The following is a 16812-nucleotide window of genomic DNA, read 5'->3' as shown; positions in this document are numbered from 1 at the left end:
AACATTTTTATTTTCTAGTGCCAATATGGCTGCACAGATGTGGTAATATGGTGACATGTTGGCACCAGGAAAATTGTATTAAATCGTTACCAAAATTGTCCTTTTCTGGTGCCAACATGGCTGAATACATGTGGTAATATGCTGCCACGTTGGCACCAGGAAAATTGTATCAAAGCATTACTGTAATTATCATTTTCTGGTGGGAACATGGCTGAATACATGTGGTAGCATGCCACCATGTTGACACCAGGAGAACGGAAAATTATATCAAACAGTTACCAAAATCTTTTTTTTTCTGGTGCCAGCATGGCTGAGTACACTGTACACTGCTGTGTTGGCACCAGGAAAGTTATTTCAAGGGTTCCTTGACATAATGCTGGACGTATGTGAGATTCCATATCAAATTGTCAAATGCTGTCTTTAGATTTAAAAAATGGCCCATCTCCCATGTAGGAAAGCTGCTCCTGTTGCTCCCTTTCTATTAAACAGATGGTTTCCAGGTCCCTTTCACCAGAGCAGCCCCTCTCTATATTCCAGAGAACTGTAGATCGGTATTCTGAGAGGAATCCCTTGGTCATGTTTGATGTCAGACTAGTTATGGGAGCCATAAGCCAGCAGGGAAAAGATATAGACAGAGAGAGAAAGGGAGGGATAAAAAGCACTGTGACTTTATTTCTCAATCTCCCATCTCCTGACAGCTCTGGTGTGAGGGACTCCAGAGGCATTTCCATTTTGATGGGGAGATGTTTTGAATAATAACGTGAAGCCTCTCAGTGAGTGTGTGTGTGTATGTATGTGTGTGTGTGTGTGTGTGTATGTGTGTGTGCTGATTGAAGAAGAGGAGAGGGGGAGAAGGCGAGCACAGCACACAGCACAAGGCTCAGCTGCACACTGTTTATTTTTTCTCCAGGAGTAGTCAGTTCAAAGGGATTTTTTCATTGAAGAGGTATTAAAAAAAAAGTCGCACAATCTCTTCCAAAATGGGTGCAGTGATGGGCACGTTCTCCTCTTTCCAGACCAAGCAGAGAAGACCCTCTAAAGGTAAGGTTTATCCTTTTTTCTGTGATTTCCTTTTCTACTGAAGCCATCTAGACTGACGACAGGCTCAGGTGCCTGGGAACGTTGTGATGGAGAGCAGCTTTTCTCCCCTGTCCTCTCCTTGCTTGCACGGCTTGTTGACATAAGCTATGCTAATGTGTGAATCCTGTATGCCTTCCTTCACATAATGCCACCGTGTGCGATGTCACATAGCTGCCATAAAAATGCCATGTGCAATCAACATGTCTACTTGTGCAAAAATGACGGAGATGCCATGAGGAATTGGCCAGGAAAGTAGGTGAGGTGCTTTAGGTTTATATAAGGGATGAAGACGTCTCTGTACCTACATCACATCCTGTTTCCTAAATCATGCCCCCCCCTTCTGCATTCCTAGCCAGTATCAGAACAAAATAATCTGCTTTTATCCATGTCACACAAATGTATCATTACTCAAAAGCAACATCAGTTGCACCTGTTCGCAACCAAGACCTTCACAATAGGATTTTGTTTGCCTTTGTTGTCATAATTAAGCAACGATTCTTGTGTATATAGAAAACAAACATGTCCTAAACGAAAAAAATAAATAAATGATAGAGTTTTTTACTTCTCATAAGACTAGTGATAATAAGGAAATGCCAATGAAATGTACATTAGCTTTTTAACTGGCAACATGTATTATAACACAGCCCTGGCCAAAGTATTGCTGATCCTTGCAGCCTTTTAATTAGTACTGTTTCGGCTATTTATCACACGTACTTAATTATATTTCCACCATGGCGGAAGAAAATGTTGCGCTTAGTTTTACAGTAACTGTAAAAAGCTTTCTCAGGTCAAAGAAGGACTAGTTGATAACATTGTGGACAAATCTCCAGAGGTTACAATACTCAGATGGACTCCTTATCTAAAACCTAAACTGAAGCTGTAGAAAACAATATTTTATGGAATCTACATTTACCCCCCCCCCCCCCCCAAAAAAAAAATGAAGGTACTCTGATGACAGATGAAGCTCATGCACAAGTATTCTATTAGTTTGGCAGTAATTTGGGAAAATTGAACTGCTCTGAAAGTATATAAAATGCGAGGAAGGTTGATTCATCCAATTTGGGATTAGTATATTTGACAGTGTGTATATAGAGAGAGAGAGAGTATATATACAGTTTCAGTGCCACTCTGGGGATTGTAAATTGTTTAAATCAAGTCAAACGTAGTTATTTACATTCATTTCATTTAAATATGTTTTTGACATATAATTACTGCATTTACAGTTCCTTTTTTTCTTGCGAGATCAAACTACTTCTGACCACGTAACACATACAAGTGCATAGCTCCCAACTATCCCTGATTTCGAGAGACTGTCGCTGATTTGAAACAAAGTCCCTCTGTCCCTCTTTCCTCCTCATCTATATAGTTGTATATAATATATATATATATATATATATTATATATATATATATTCCTCTGATCTATATAGTTGTATATAAAATGCACTATGTAAAACGTTTTTCTGAGCGCTAAACCTTTCATCCAAATATCCAAATGGTTGTATTTGTAGATTTCAAAAGCCAGTATAAAGGAATAGTAGTGGTAAAAAAAAAAAAGCACTCGTGGGTTTAACTAATCTTTTTTTTGTTTAATTCTTCTTTAAGGGGGGTGTGGCAGAGGGTGTGTCCTAGGCCTACACACTTTTGCTAATAGGTGTCCCACGTTCACATCTCAAAAAGATGGGAGGTATGCATGTGACAGCAGGGTGGGTGGGCCATGGATGCACATATGCATCCAGGGACCAAGGTTTCTTTGCTGAGAGCACACTCCCAGTACAGTGATTAAGCCCTCACAGATAGCTCCCAATTTCTGTTTATGATCACCAGCCGATGGGACAGGCCCCCAGTCATGTGATAACTGTGACCCCCAGTCACAACGATCAAATGATTGAGAAATGTGTCTTGCCTCACAATGTTTTTTTCCCACTAGAGATTTACCCTGTCTGTCTGTCCCAATGTTTATTTATGCAAGGTTTCAAAGTCCATTAAAATTAGAAAATTCTAAATTTTGAGCTGTCACCAGAAAAAGATTACAAGGGAAATGTAGACACCTGTTTAACGACAACTGTCTCAAAGCGGATTTTTTTTTACTTATACATTCCCTCTTGCTTTCTGTGTGGTTATAGTATAAGTAGCAATGAGGAATCTCCCAAATGACATGGGTTTACTCTATTGAAAAAAATAAAATAAAAACTTTATATACACTTTAATATCTGCTGCAGTTCAAGATTTAGGTATGAAGAAAATGAGAAGATGGTGTTCGGCGCCAACTACAATATCATATACTATCCTAAACTGATGCTGCACCTAAAATTATTAATAACTAATGAACAAAATGTGAAACAATAAAGGGCGCAACAGTTGTACAGTGTCAAATGGACTAAATAATCATTATGTGAATGCGCAAACAATACATTATTGTGAATAAAAGTCCATATTTATATCAAACATTGCTGTGAAACGTAAATAAATGGATCTTCTATATATACTCCTATCACTGTGTAGTACTAAAGTGCAACAATGCTTCAAATAAAGTGCTTCACCCAAAGTGGTATATCAAAGCGCTCACCAAATTACACTGGCCACCAAGTGACCACCAGGCTTGTATTAAACAGAAAACTTCTTTCATCCGATGTACCCCTTCATGGGTCTTACAGCATAGGCCAGCTGTTTATGGATTAACCAGATCTCAATCCAAGCGAAAATGGTATATATATATATATATATATATATATATATATATATATATATATATATATATAAAGTTTTCTGTTTACTACAAGGCTGGTGGTCACATGGTGGCTGATGTAATTTGGTGAGCGCTTTGATATACCACTTCGGGTGAAGCACTTTATTTGAAGCATTCTTGCACTTTAGTACTACACAGTGGTTGGAGTATATATAGTAGATCCATGTATTTACGTTTCACAGAAATATTTGATATAAATATGGACTTTTATTCACGATAATTTATTGTTTGTGCATTCACATAATGATTATTTAGTCCATTTGACACTGTACAACTGTTGCGCCCTTTATTGTTTCACAAGATTTAGGTATGTATAATTGGATTAACTAATATAAGGCCTTGTAGTGATCACATAAAAAAAAAAAAAAACAATTTGTAAGTAACATCCTATGCTAATGCTATGTTTTATCATTGTAAATTTAATTGGGGCATAGTGACCTGCCTCTGGGTGGTATATAAAAACCCCTCTGGGTGCCTGCTCATAGCGTCAGTAATCTTCCAAAGTGTCCTGGTAACCCTGATGCCCAGAGCACACTAATGTGCAAAACCACTTTCAACCAGAAAGTTTCTATGCCATTAATGGGTCCTCTAAGGTAATGGGGAGCCTCGTTGATCAATGGTAAGGACCTGAATATGCATGGGGTATTTGTCAATATCCTATTTGAAGTAATTATTTCCATATACCCGTATCTAGAAGATAGCCAAGGCTATTGATTGACACTTTGAGGCTATTGATTGTCACTTGAACTAAATTTCACAATATTTGTTATGGTGGGGCTTTTTTAGCTCCAAATATTAATTACGCATTTGTCTCCATACAAACATACATTTTTAGTGATAAACTATAAAATATTTGCAAAATAAAAGAACTTACATGGTATTACATAATATTCTGTAAAAAAACAGACCCATACAATGAGATGTAAACATTCTCCCAAGTTGCCCATTCCCTGTCACCTGCTTAGTACTTCATAGATTTACACATGATAAATGCTACTTTAGAGTATAATCACTTTAAGCTTTTAAACATAAAACCTTATTCCTATATGGATATAGGTTTTACGTGACATAATACAGCGCCAGTGGCTTTGTATTGGCACATTTTGGGGTTAACTTCTTCAGAAACAGGGATAATTTCATTAAAACAATGTGTATGCCATTGCATCATAGGAGATGGGGACCCATTCTAGGTGGGGATTACAGAGGAAGAGATGCACCAATAGCTTAGTTCAAATTAGTTATATATCTCTGTTATTTAGCCTCTATACTTGTAGTATTCCTTCCAGTGTTTCCAAGTGCCTTTTCTTGCTTATGTCACAGATTGCCTCACATTGATCTGTTTGGCTCTCTCCCTTAAAAGTATCTTCAGCATACCACAACTGTCCTTCAGTGGCCTGATTAGTGGACTGAGAATGGGATTTAATCTAATTAAGTGCATGGTGTGTGTGTGTGTGGTGCATTTGTTTCAGCCGTGGTAATAAGATCAGCATTGCAAAGCAGTTGCATACCCAGTGAATTTGACATACAGGGTAGGTTGTTTTTTCAAAACACCTCTGCGGGACTGCAGCAGATTACATTTATAGCATTATGGTCCTCTAAATAGCTTTGAGTTAACATTACATGTGCAAATAGCAACAATCCAGACAATACATGGGATAGAAATAGGCAAATATACAAAATATTCTTGCAGCAGGTCTAATAGACAGGCAAGAAATTACCAGCAAACGAACATACATTACAATACAAACAAAATAATTGTTAGTGGCTAGAGATGAGCTTTGGGTCAGCTATGGGCTAGATTTAAACCAAGCTGTTTGTAGGCCAACAAAATGGCAAAAACCATTGCAATCATTTGCTGCCTTAGTAACTATTACAAATCATGGACTTTTGGAACTCTGAACTGTGGTCATATAGCTTGGAAGGGCTAATCATGGGAGTTTTCCAACGTGCCAGCCTCCTTCTGATACAATTCAGGTTTCCCAAAAGCCTTTATGCCATGGGTATTGAAAAAGAGGAAAGTAAATTAGGGAACAATCTCAGAGTTTTAACAGAGACTTAGGCCTCATGCACAATGCAGCTGTCAAAATCCTATCTTACAGTAATTTGTCTTTCTTTTTTTTCTGCCCCTAAACACTACTCTGTGTTAGCCTATGTGTTCGCAGACACATAGGCATTTACAGGCATTTAGAAGCAGGGGCGTTAAGGGTATAAAAAAACACCAGGTGCATGCAAACGTGCCTGAACGCCTTAGTGCTTAAATGATCATTCATTTTAATGGCCAGAATAAATTACTGAAATTTTTATGTTACTGAAGTCAGGCTTCAAACATTGGGCAGGGCACCTGTCATTTGTAAAATAGCCATGTTCATTATTTACCCAGCTCTGTTCTGCTTAACAGTGCATTTACAGTAACAGTAGGTGTATTGGGAACTTGGATATACAGGAAACGCACATAGATGACATATCATATAGATGTGAGGAAAGTCATAAGTTATAGGGCATTTTGCACATGTATAGCATCAGGGGCAAAGTTCTCCTAGGTAATACAAGAGCCTATCGTCTACGTGCCCATAGGTATCGCTCTTATGCAGGCTATTATGTAGGGTAGAGGTCTCCAAACTGTGGCCCGGGGGCCAGATGTGGCTCTTTGCTTGCCTCTATTTGGCCTTTTGGGCACTAATACTAACTGAAACCAATGATGGGGCACTACTCTTCGAACTGACACCAATGATGGGACACCCTTTCTCTCAGCGAGGATTATCCTTGCAGCCCTTTATGGCCAAAAGTCCCTCGGTGTCTCGATGCTACACTGACTGTGCAACACTCTTCATAGGATACTCCCAGTCAACAATGAGCAGGGCCAAATCCTTCACCCACATGGAACAATGCACTGCATATTGAATGATTGGCGATTTAGCAATTTTTGGGGTAGAATTTCTCTGTAGTGGTCATATCTATTTACCCTTTTGTGCGGTTAGATGAGTGCATTATTTTTAAGACCGTGTTGCAAGTAGCTATTTGGCTAGATCAGGAGTTGCAGTCTTTGTATAGTTATCATGGAATCCTAATGTACCGTTTCCCTGGACTCAATAGTCATTATAGTAGATCTGAAGGTCTGAATAAAATTCACCCCAAGCTATGGGGCTTAAGAATTGGTAAATCCTTTCCTATTTTCAAAGCCTAGTATAGGAAGCAACTTCTTCATGCTTAGATTAACTCAGAGCCAGACTATTTTATTTTTAGAAATACATATGATGGAAAAAATAAAGTAGCTATTTGGTACTATTCACAGGACCCAAATGAGGTGCTTCAGGTGGATCAGATTCACCATTTTGGTGCATACTGTACATCATTTTAAAAGTAGAGCCTCCCAGCGGAGGTCATTTCACAGGTCTTTGGCCTCAGCGTGGGCAGAGAATTAGTGGTTTGCCTCACAGCCCTCCTGGGCTGCCACCTATTCCTATTTTCATATGATAGTTTGACACATCTGGATTACCCTGCTCTTCTGTCAGGACTTAGCCCCATTGAATAGTTCAAGCAGTAGCCCCACCCTAATGGGTATTTCTAGGTCACTCTCATGTCCTCTCATAAGCTGTCCTGAGAGAGGATTTGGGAAAACAGAGTTAGTTACCTGGAAACTCAATTTCCATGAATCTTCCAGGACAGCAGGGATTCCCACCCTGTATTCTGTGTTCTATTGTTGTGTTATGTTTTCCATTTGTTGCCCTCAGTTCTTGCTTAACACTAAGGCCTCTTTCACACGGGGCAGATCAGTCATGATCCGCCCCGTGAACACACGCTGGCTCAGCGGGGATCGCTCCGCCGATCCCCGCTGAGCAGGAAGATGACAGGTGCATCGCTGCACGCTGTGCAGCGATGCACCTGTCAGAGCGCCGCTCTCCCCTATGGGGGGATCGGATGATGACGGTCCGTAGTGTCCGTCGTCATCCGATCCGATCCGAAAACGGAGGGAAAAGTAGGTTTTTCCTCCGTTACACTTTTCGGATCGGAGCGGGGTCGGATGTCAGCGGACATGTCACCGCTGACATCCGACGCTCCATAGGGATGACTGTATGTCCGTTTTTCATCCGAAAACGGATGGATGAAAAACGGACATACGGATCATCCGTGTGAAAGAGGCCTTAGGAGAATAGGTGACTGTGCTCTTTTTAATGATAGTAGATGTTTTAAATATGTGAAGCCTCTCTCTCTCGTAAGATGTCCTGGAGGATTCTAAGTAAACCTAAGGTTTTCAAACATAGAGGCACCTGGAGAGGGTGTCCTTTTTTTTTACTTAAAATGGTAATAAACCCAGAAACAAAAATGTAATATATTACAGCTTACCGCCTTAAATGTCATTATGTATTAGTTTTATTTTTTAGCTTCTTTTTAAACCTTTATTTTCACTTGGTGACCCTACCAGTAACACACTTCCTGTCTTAGGGAGTCTCCACTCTGGATAGATGAGCAATAGAGACACCCTTGGACAACATAATTGCCAATCTGGAGAGTGGGTAATGTTAGATACACAAGCAGATTTAGATTTGACCAGGGGCGGACTGACAACTCATGGGGCCCCCGAGCAATAGGAGAACACTGCCTGTGGATTTTGCATTTCATTTGGAAATCAAGGTCCCAGAGTCTGGAGGAATAGTGGAGAGGTACAGAATCCAAGTTGCATGAGGTCCTGTGTGAATTTTCCACAGTCCGTGATGATTTGTGGAGCCATGTCATCTGCTGGTGTTGGTCCACTGTGTTTTATCAAGTCCAAAGTCAGCACAGCCCTCTACCAGGAAATTCTAGAGCACTTCATGCTGACCTCTACTGACCAGCTTTATGGAGATGCTGATTTCATTTTCCAGCAGGACCTGGCACCTGCCCACACTGCCAAAAGTACCAATACCTAGTTTAATGATCATGCTATCACTGTGCTTGAATGGCCAGCAAACTCGTCTGACCTAAACCCCATAGAGAATCTGTGGGGTATTGTCAAGAGGAAGATGAAAGACACCAGCCCCAACAATGCAGACAAGCTGAAGGCCACTATCAAAGCAACCTAAGCTTCCACAACACCTTAGCAGTGCCACAGGCTGACCGCCTCCATGCCACGCCATATTGATGCAATAAATTAATACAAAAGGAGCCCCGACCAAGTATTGAGTGCATACTATACTGCACATGGACATACTTTTCAGTAAGCCAACATTCCTATATTAAATATCCTTTTTTTTTATATTGGTCTTATGTAATATTCTAATTTTCTGAGATACTGAATTTTGGGTTTTCGCTAGCTGTAAGCCATAATAATCAAAATTAAAAGAAAGAAATGCTTGAAATATATCACTCTGTGTGTAACGCATCTATATAAAACATATGAGTTCCACTTTTTGAATTGAATTACTGAAATATAGTAACTTTTTGATGATATTCTAATTTTATGAGATGGACCTGTATGCCAGAAACTCCTATTAGAACCTAAAGAGAGGAAGAGGGGGGTTTCTCATGCGATTTACGTTTCTCATGCGATTTTTCATTTCTCATACAATGTCACGTTTGTCAGGTGAGTGGGTGCCCACATTGCCCGTTGTAGTGCATTTTGGCCAGTTATTAGGAACTGGACAAAAAAAAAAAATTTGTTCAGTGTGCAATCAGTTTTAACTTAGCTCTCAAATGTCGCAGCTTTCGTATCTCGTTCTCACTTACATTTTTGTCATGCGATTTTACATTTCTCATGCGATTTTTTACATTTCTCATGCGATTTTACGTTTCTCATGCAATGTCACGTTTCTCATGCAATGTCACGTTTCTCTTGCGTTTTTACGTTTCTCTTGCGATGTTACTTTTTTTGCAATGTTACGTTTTTCTTGCGATTTTACGTTTCTCATGCGATTTTACAATTTTCATGCGATTTTTCATTTCTCATGCAATGTTAGGTTTCTCATGCGATTTTACGTTTCTCATGTGATTCTACGTTTCTCATACAATGTCACGTTTCTCATGCAGTGTCACGTTTCTCATGCAATTTTACGTTTCTCATGCGATTTTACGTTTCTCATGCAATGTCACGTTTCTCTTGCGATTTTACGTTTCTCTTGCGATTTTACGTTTCTCTTGCGATGTTACATTTCTCATGCAATGTCACGTTTCTCTTGCGGTTTTACATTTCTCATGCGATGTTACGTTTCTCATGCACTGTCACGTTTCTCTTGCGGTTTTACATTTTTCATGCGATTTTACATTTCTTATGTGATTTTACGTTTCTCTTGCGATTTTACGTTTCTCTTGCGATGTTACGTTTCTCTTGCGATTTACGTTTCTCATGCGATTTTTCGTTTCTCATACAATGTCACGTTTCTCATGCAATGTTATGTTTCTCGTGCAATTTCACGTTTCTCATGCGATTTTACGTTTCTCATGTGATTCTACGGTTCTCATACAATGTCACGTTTCTCATGCAATGTCACGTTTCTCATGCGATTTTACGTTTCTCGTGCAATTTTACGTTTCTCATACGATTTTACGTTTCTCATGCAATGTTAGGTTTCTCATGCGATTTTACGTTTCTCATGTGATTCTACCTTTCTCATACAATGTCACGTTTCTCATGCAATGTCACGTTTCTCATGCGATTTTACATTTCTCATGCAATGTCGCGTTTCTCTTGCGATTTTACGTTTCTCATGCAATTTTACGTTTCTCATGCAATTTTACGTTTCTCTTACGATGTTATGTTTCTCATGCAATTTCATGTTGATCTTGCGGTTTTACATTTCTCATACGATTTTACGTTTCCTGTGCGATTTTACGTTCTCTTGCGATGTTACGTTTCTCTAGCGATGTTGCGTTTCTCATGCAATTTTACGTTTCTCATACAATGTCACGTTTCTCATGCAATGTCACGTTTCTCATGCGATTTTACATTTCTCATGCAATGTCACGTTTCTCTTGCGATTTTACGTTTCTCATGCAATTTTACGTTTCTCATGCAATTTTACGTTTCTCTTACGATGTTATGTTTTTCATGCAATTTCATGTTGATCTTGCGGTTTTACATTTCTCATGCGATTTTACGTTTCTTGTGCGATTTTACGTTCTCTTGCGATGTTACGTTTTATAGCGATGTTGCGTTTCTCATGCAATTTTACGTTTCTCATGCGATGTTACGTTTCTCATGCAATTTTTAATATTTCTTGCGCAACTTTCATTTCTAGGCCTACGCACGTTTCCCATGTGACGCACGTTTTCCCCGGGTTTCCACGTATCTCACGTTGCTCATACAGTTTACATGCTCGTGCAACTACGTTTCTCATGCAGCCTCGGTTCTCATGCTGCTCACGCTATTGTTCAGTTACGTTCCTTCACACAACTTACATTCCTGTCGCAGGTTACTTTTCTCAGTCTGCTCACGGTTCTCACGCAGTTATGTTCCTCACCCAGTTGTGTGTTTTTTCATTCAGTTCATGGTTGTTATTTTCACCATTTTGCTGGGTATCATGCATATGTTTTCATCATTTTAGTTATATTTTCATGGTTAGTCTTGGCATTATCCACTGCAGTTACCTGTCTCGTTTCAGGTTCGCACGGATTGAGTTGGTCATTTTTAATTGGCTTGTGTAGTGGCCTCATCTGTGTTACATACGTTACATCTCGGTTTCTGTTCAATAAGTTATCACTTGCCTGACACGTTTTCAGGTTCATTGTAACCACGTCAAAAGTTCATACGTCATGACATCTCACTACTCGTTTCACTTGCCTGACACGTCTTCAAGTTGCATAGGCCTGAGTTTACGTTTTAATTTGCCCGATATGCCTCAGGTAACTCGGTTTGGCTAGTTTCTTGAGACTGGTACGTTTTCAGTCCAGCACAACGTACATTTCATTCATGAGTCAGGTTCATCTACACCTTAGGTCTCTCGGCAACACTCCACTGCATAGGTTACCTATCACGTTATGGGGGCCAAAGGATTGAGTTAATCGTTTCTAATTGGCTTGTACAGAAGTCTCCTCATCCGTTCGCTCATGACCACGTCACAAGTTCATACGTCATGACATCTCACTACTCGCATCACTTGCCTGACACGTCTTCAGGTTGGATAGGCCTGAGTTTACATTTTTAATTTGCCTGATGTGCCTCAGGTAACTCGGCTTGGCTAGTTTCTTGAGACTGGTATGTACATTCCTTTCATTGTCATTTCATACACAAGTCAGGTTCATATTTACACATTAGATCTCACGGCAACGCTCCTCAGCAGGGTTACTTATTACGTTCTTGGGTTCCAAAGTTTTGAGACAATCGTTTTTAATTGGCTCGTATAGTGCCAAATCTCCTCATCCATTTCTCACATGTCTTGTTACGAGTTCATAAGTCATGACATCACACTTCACATGTCTCTTGCCTGACACATCTTCAGGTTGCATAGGCCTGAGTTACGTTTTTAACGTTTTTAATCTGCCTCACATGCCTCAGGTATCTCGGCCTTGCTAGTTTCTGGAGAGTGTCACATTTTCAGTCATGCATAACGGTTACTTTGTCATTTATTCTTGGTCACCTTCATATCAGTAGCGGTAAGGGAAGAATGAGATTTTCCTTTTTCTTAAGTTAGGTTGGGATTCATTTGGTTAACTCTTGTTTATGACAGTGTTTGTTCTCGTTTGCATAGGTCATCTCACCAGCAGCAGATATTGAAGACTTTGCCTCCATCCATCCGGCTCCGGGTAGGGGTTCTGTACATGGCTCTCCCATGTAGTATGCTGTCAGGTAGTCATCCACTGTGTGGGTGATTTCCTCCTCATCATAGTTTTCAAACAGGGTCCCGCTATTCTACGGGAACTAACGTCATTTTCCTCTGTGCCCACGTCCCTCGGACGGCAAGGGGAGATGGTTGGACCAGTGATCGCACGGACAATCATTCTACCTCAGGTGGTGTCAAACAGTTCCAGGTCTTTACTCTTTGTTGTATGTAGGCTGATTTGGCTGCCCTTTCAGTTCCATTTTTCAATTACTATAGGTTCATCAGTAAGGTAGTGTTTACAGCAGCAGATTTTCTGTCTCATTTTAGTTACCCGATTTTCCAGCAGGTCCCAGCCACGTACCCCTGTGTTACAACGACCTGGCTTTCGTGCTACAATTGAGGCTTGGTCTACAAGTCGTTGTCAGTTTAAGCCTAGGAAGGCTGGTTACACGGCCTGGGATACCTTCCAGGTTTTTTCCGTCTCAGTGTCCTAGGTTCTATTTGTTACATACATTCTATATCTGCTATATTCGGCACACCCCAGGTCACTTTTCTCGTTTCCACTCAGACCTTTCTAATACGATTACATGAGACTCTGAGTACAAATTATTCTATCAGACCTTCTGATTATAGAATCCCCTATAACCACCTACTTTCTAGGCCTACCTGCACTCCCCTCACCAGCTCTACTAGATGGGCTGCTCTCCTGGCTGTTAGGGGTAGCAGTGACATCTAGGGCTGCCACCTCCACATCTTCACCCAACTTGGCAAATTTGCTTTGATGCACAAATACAGGACTGGCCTTCCTTTTCTGCGAGCCCCTTTCACTCCCTCTAAATACATTAACCCATCTTCCTATCTGATAATCCTGACTTGCCCCTCCACCCTCCACATCAACCCTACTGATCACCTGCTCAGCGAGCAGAGGACCCCTTTCAAGGTTGTCCTTTCTGCCCCGTGTTGCAACTTGCTCCTCTAGATCTCTAATGCGAGCTTCCAGAAGGGCAACCTGTTCACATCTGTCACAGCGGTATCCATCCTGGAGCTGTCGCACCAATTTTGCATACATGTGGCACACTGTGCACTGAGCAAAACCTTCAACCCTGCTAGCACGCATGTATCGAGGAAAGATCACAGCCCGGGCTTTGCCACTTCTGCACAGGTGAGATACTTCTGCCATCAGATCAGGTGCCGCCGCCTCCTCTGATTCCCTCACCGGTACCGTTAGTCCCCCTCTTATCTTTCCTCCTCATCTGCTCCTATCCTGGGCTCTCTTCACCCTCCTGCCAGACCCTGCTCTGAGCCACATTCCTGTCTGAATAATATGGTCCGGGTTTCACACAGACACATTATTTAGACAGATTAAATATACTGCCCCCATATGACACATGTGCAGCCTCTCATGGGGCCCCATACTGACCTTGCGTGGGTGCCTCGAGTGGTCAGTCCGCCCCTCGACTTGACCAACAAATTAAAGCTGAACTCCAGCTAACACTTTTTAAGCTGTTATAACAGCAGTTTTTAAAAAAAATTTATTAGCTTTTGAGGTAAAGGTTTTACAGTATATAAATGAATAAAAGCACCCCTGTCAGTGATGCTTCCTTTTGTTGTACAGCTTGGTCTGTGAAGAAAGTTGAAAAATAACAGACTTACTGGCAGGATCAAGAAGTGAAAAAAGGGGAAAAAGGCCTAAAACAAAATGAATGCAGACAGGGTGGAGCATGTAACATGTTCCCGCTCCTACAGCCGCTTTCCGATCCCCTTCTCTGTGACAGCATGGCTGTGCAGGGATCCGCCCACACGACCGCATCATTCATTCATAGAGTTCTGTGAATGAATGTACATACTACAAGTACCTTTGCAGCTGATGGCTTGTAGTTAAAAATGAACTACTAGGGTGCTGTTGTGTGCTCCAGGTAGTTCATTGATTCTTTCCATCATTGTGTAACTACAAGTCATGAGCAGACAGCTTACACTGACAGTCTGCAGGAGGAGCTCTGCATTGCACCCACAATGTGCTGATCGCAGCTGCAGTGCTTTCCAGGCTCCTGCAAAAAAAAAAAAAAAATAGTAATTGCAAATTTTTTTTATCTGCAAAAAATTTGCATTTTTTAAAATTGTGATCCTCTAACTTTATTGCTATCGCATGGGGGACTATGTGACCAATTGTCCCCTACAGTGTATGATAGCATAATGTATAGGACAAGTTCTTGTAAAGGGGAAATCCTGGTCTGTTAGACTCCTAATGTCACCCACAGTAAAGCTAATCAAGCACAGAATAAATGACACAGTAAAGTTTATTTCTAGATTTTACAATCTTTATGGGCCCTTTTCAAAATGGGGCCTATTACAACATATTTAAGACTGCGAATTTAGGCATAACCATAGTCTGAGTGTTTTGGTGTGTGAAAAAATTATCCTTATTTCTAGATTTAAAAATGGTAGTTAGGAGTCTTGTTAAAAAGAGGACTAGTACTAGTGTATTCAGCTGGTGCACATAGGTTCTATAAGATCAATATTTTGGGGGATTTTTTATACAGATAAATGACACTGTATTGTTAATTTTTAGATCTTAAATTGGATGGTAGGGGTCCTTTTTTAAAATAGACCTAGTACAAGACCTAGTATAGACCTAGTACAAGTGATTAATTATTGTATACGTACTGTACAGGAGCCAGAGGCTGTTCACATGCAGCTATTTGGGTTTGAGAATTCTTGGCAATGAAAATATGTGACAAAATCATATGCCATATCCATTTAAATCACTCTTTGAAGTGAAAGGTGAACTCCGTGGATTTTAAGTGTTGAGCCTGGACCACTGACCATTTTGTACGTTTTTGCTATAATAAATATCCCCATTTTTTTTAAAAAAAAAAGCAATTTTTTTCTCAGTTTAGGCCGATATGTATTCTTCTACATATTTTTGGTAAAAAAAATCGCAATAAGTGTATATTTATTGGTTTGCGCAAAAGTTATAGCGTCTACAAAATAGGGGATAAATTTATAGCATTTTTAATATTCTTTTTTTTTACTAGTAATGGCGGCGATCTGCGATTTTTATCTGGACTGTCACATTATGGCGGACACATCGGACACGTTTGACATATTTTTGGGACCAATGGCATTTATACAGCGATCGGTGCTATAAAAATGCACTGATACTGTAAAAATGTCACTGGCAGGGAAGGGGTTTACACTAGGGGGCGATCAAGGGGTTAACTGTGTTGCCTGCTACGTGTTTCTAACTGAAGGGGGAGGGGACTGACTAGAGGAAGTGACGGATCGTGGTTCCTAACTAGTAGGAACACACGATCTGTCACTCCTCTCAGAACAGGGATTTGTGTGTTTACACACACACTTCCCTGTTCTGCCTTTCGTGCTCGTGATCGCTCGTGGCCGGCAGTCATTGCGACTGTCGGCCACGAGCATTGGCACCCCCGCTGTGCATCTTCTATCCCAATCCCGCAAGCCGACATAAAGCTACGACGGTTCTCGGGATCATGCCGACCTGCGGCCTAAAATGACGGCGGCTGGTCGGCAAGGGGTTAATAGCTTTCACCAACCTTTTTCTCTCACAGACCAAAGTTGTCTGATCTTTCCTGGAGGGAGCACTGGGTGCAGGCATGTATTGGCCATCGGGACTACCGCGATTTCTTTGTTGTCACCAAGGAGCAGCTGCCGACACTTGCTGGAGTGAGGATTAGGCTTTCTGCTCCCTCCAGCTTGCAGGGGGAGATAGACAGCCGGCAGACTTTCCTTTCTCTCTCCCCTTATCACTTGTCACATGACTGGAGAGAGGAACAAGAAGCTGCCTTCATTCTGGAGAACTGTGAGTACATGTGGGAGGGGGGACACTCTGATGCAAGGGGGCCTCTGATGCAAGGGGGGCTCTGATAGGGACACCCTGATGCAAGGGGGACTCTGATGGGGGACACTCTGATGCAAAGGGGGACTCTAATGGGGGACACTCTTATGTGAAGGGGGACTCTGATGGGGGACACTCTTATGTGAAGGGGGACTCTGATGTAAGGGGGGTGCCGATGGAGACACTCAAAATTAAAGTGGGCCAGTCTGGATGAGGTCCAGGGCCATATTTTTGTCCCAGTCTAGCCCTGACTGGTTGTCTTTCTCAGGTGAGTTAAATTTGCCTTGGGGAAGAGGACCAAGATCTGAACTGGATCGTGGATCAGAGATCCCTGAACGTGTATGAGAGGAGCCTGGGAGATTTATAAACCCCGAACAGGACTTTTCC

General features: G+C 41.2%; 1 protein-coding gene across 3 annotated transcripts in view; it reads left to right on the top strand.

Moving 5' to 3' along the window:
• Positions 1-523: 523 nt before the first annotated feature.
• The window catches only part of KCNIP1 (potassium voltage-gated channel interacting protein 1), a 586554-nt gene continuing 570265 nt past the window's right edge, over positions 524-16812 (top strand). The window contains exon 1 of one of the 3 annotated variants that reach the window (XM_073620737.1): positions 524-1041. In XM_073620737.1, the coding sequence (XP_073476838.1) occupies positions 981-1041 (61 nt within the window). In that variant the 5' untranslated portion in view covers positions 524-980. The remainder of the gene's footprint in view (positions 1042-16812) is intronic. The other 2 variants (XM_073620736.1, XM_073620735.1) reach the window with 2 other exon arrangements.

This window comes from Aquarana catesbeiana, linkage group LG03, assembly GCF_042186555.1.
Source record: "Aquarana catesbeiana isolate 2022-GZ linkage group LG03, ASM4218655v1, whole genome shotgun sequence".
In the NCBI taxonomy this organism is placed as follows: Eukaryota; Metazoa; Chordata; class Amphibia; order Anura; family Ranidae; genus Aquarana; species Aquarana catesbeiana.
This window is presented reverse-complemented; position numbering and strand designations above follow the sequence as displayed.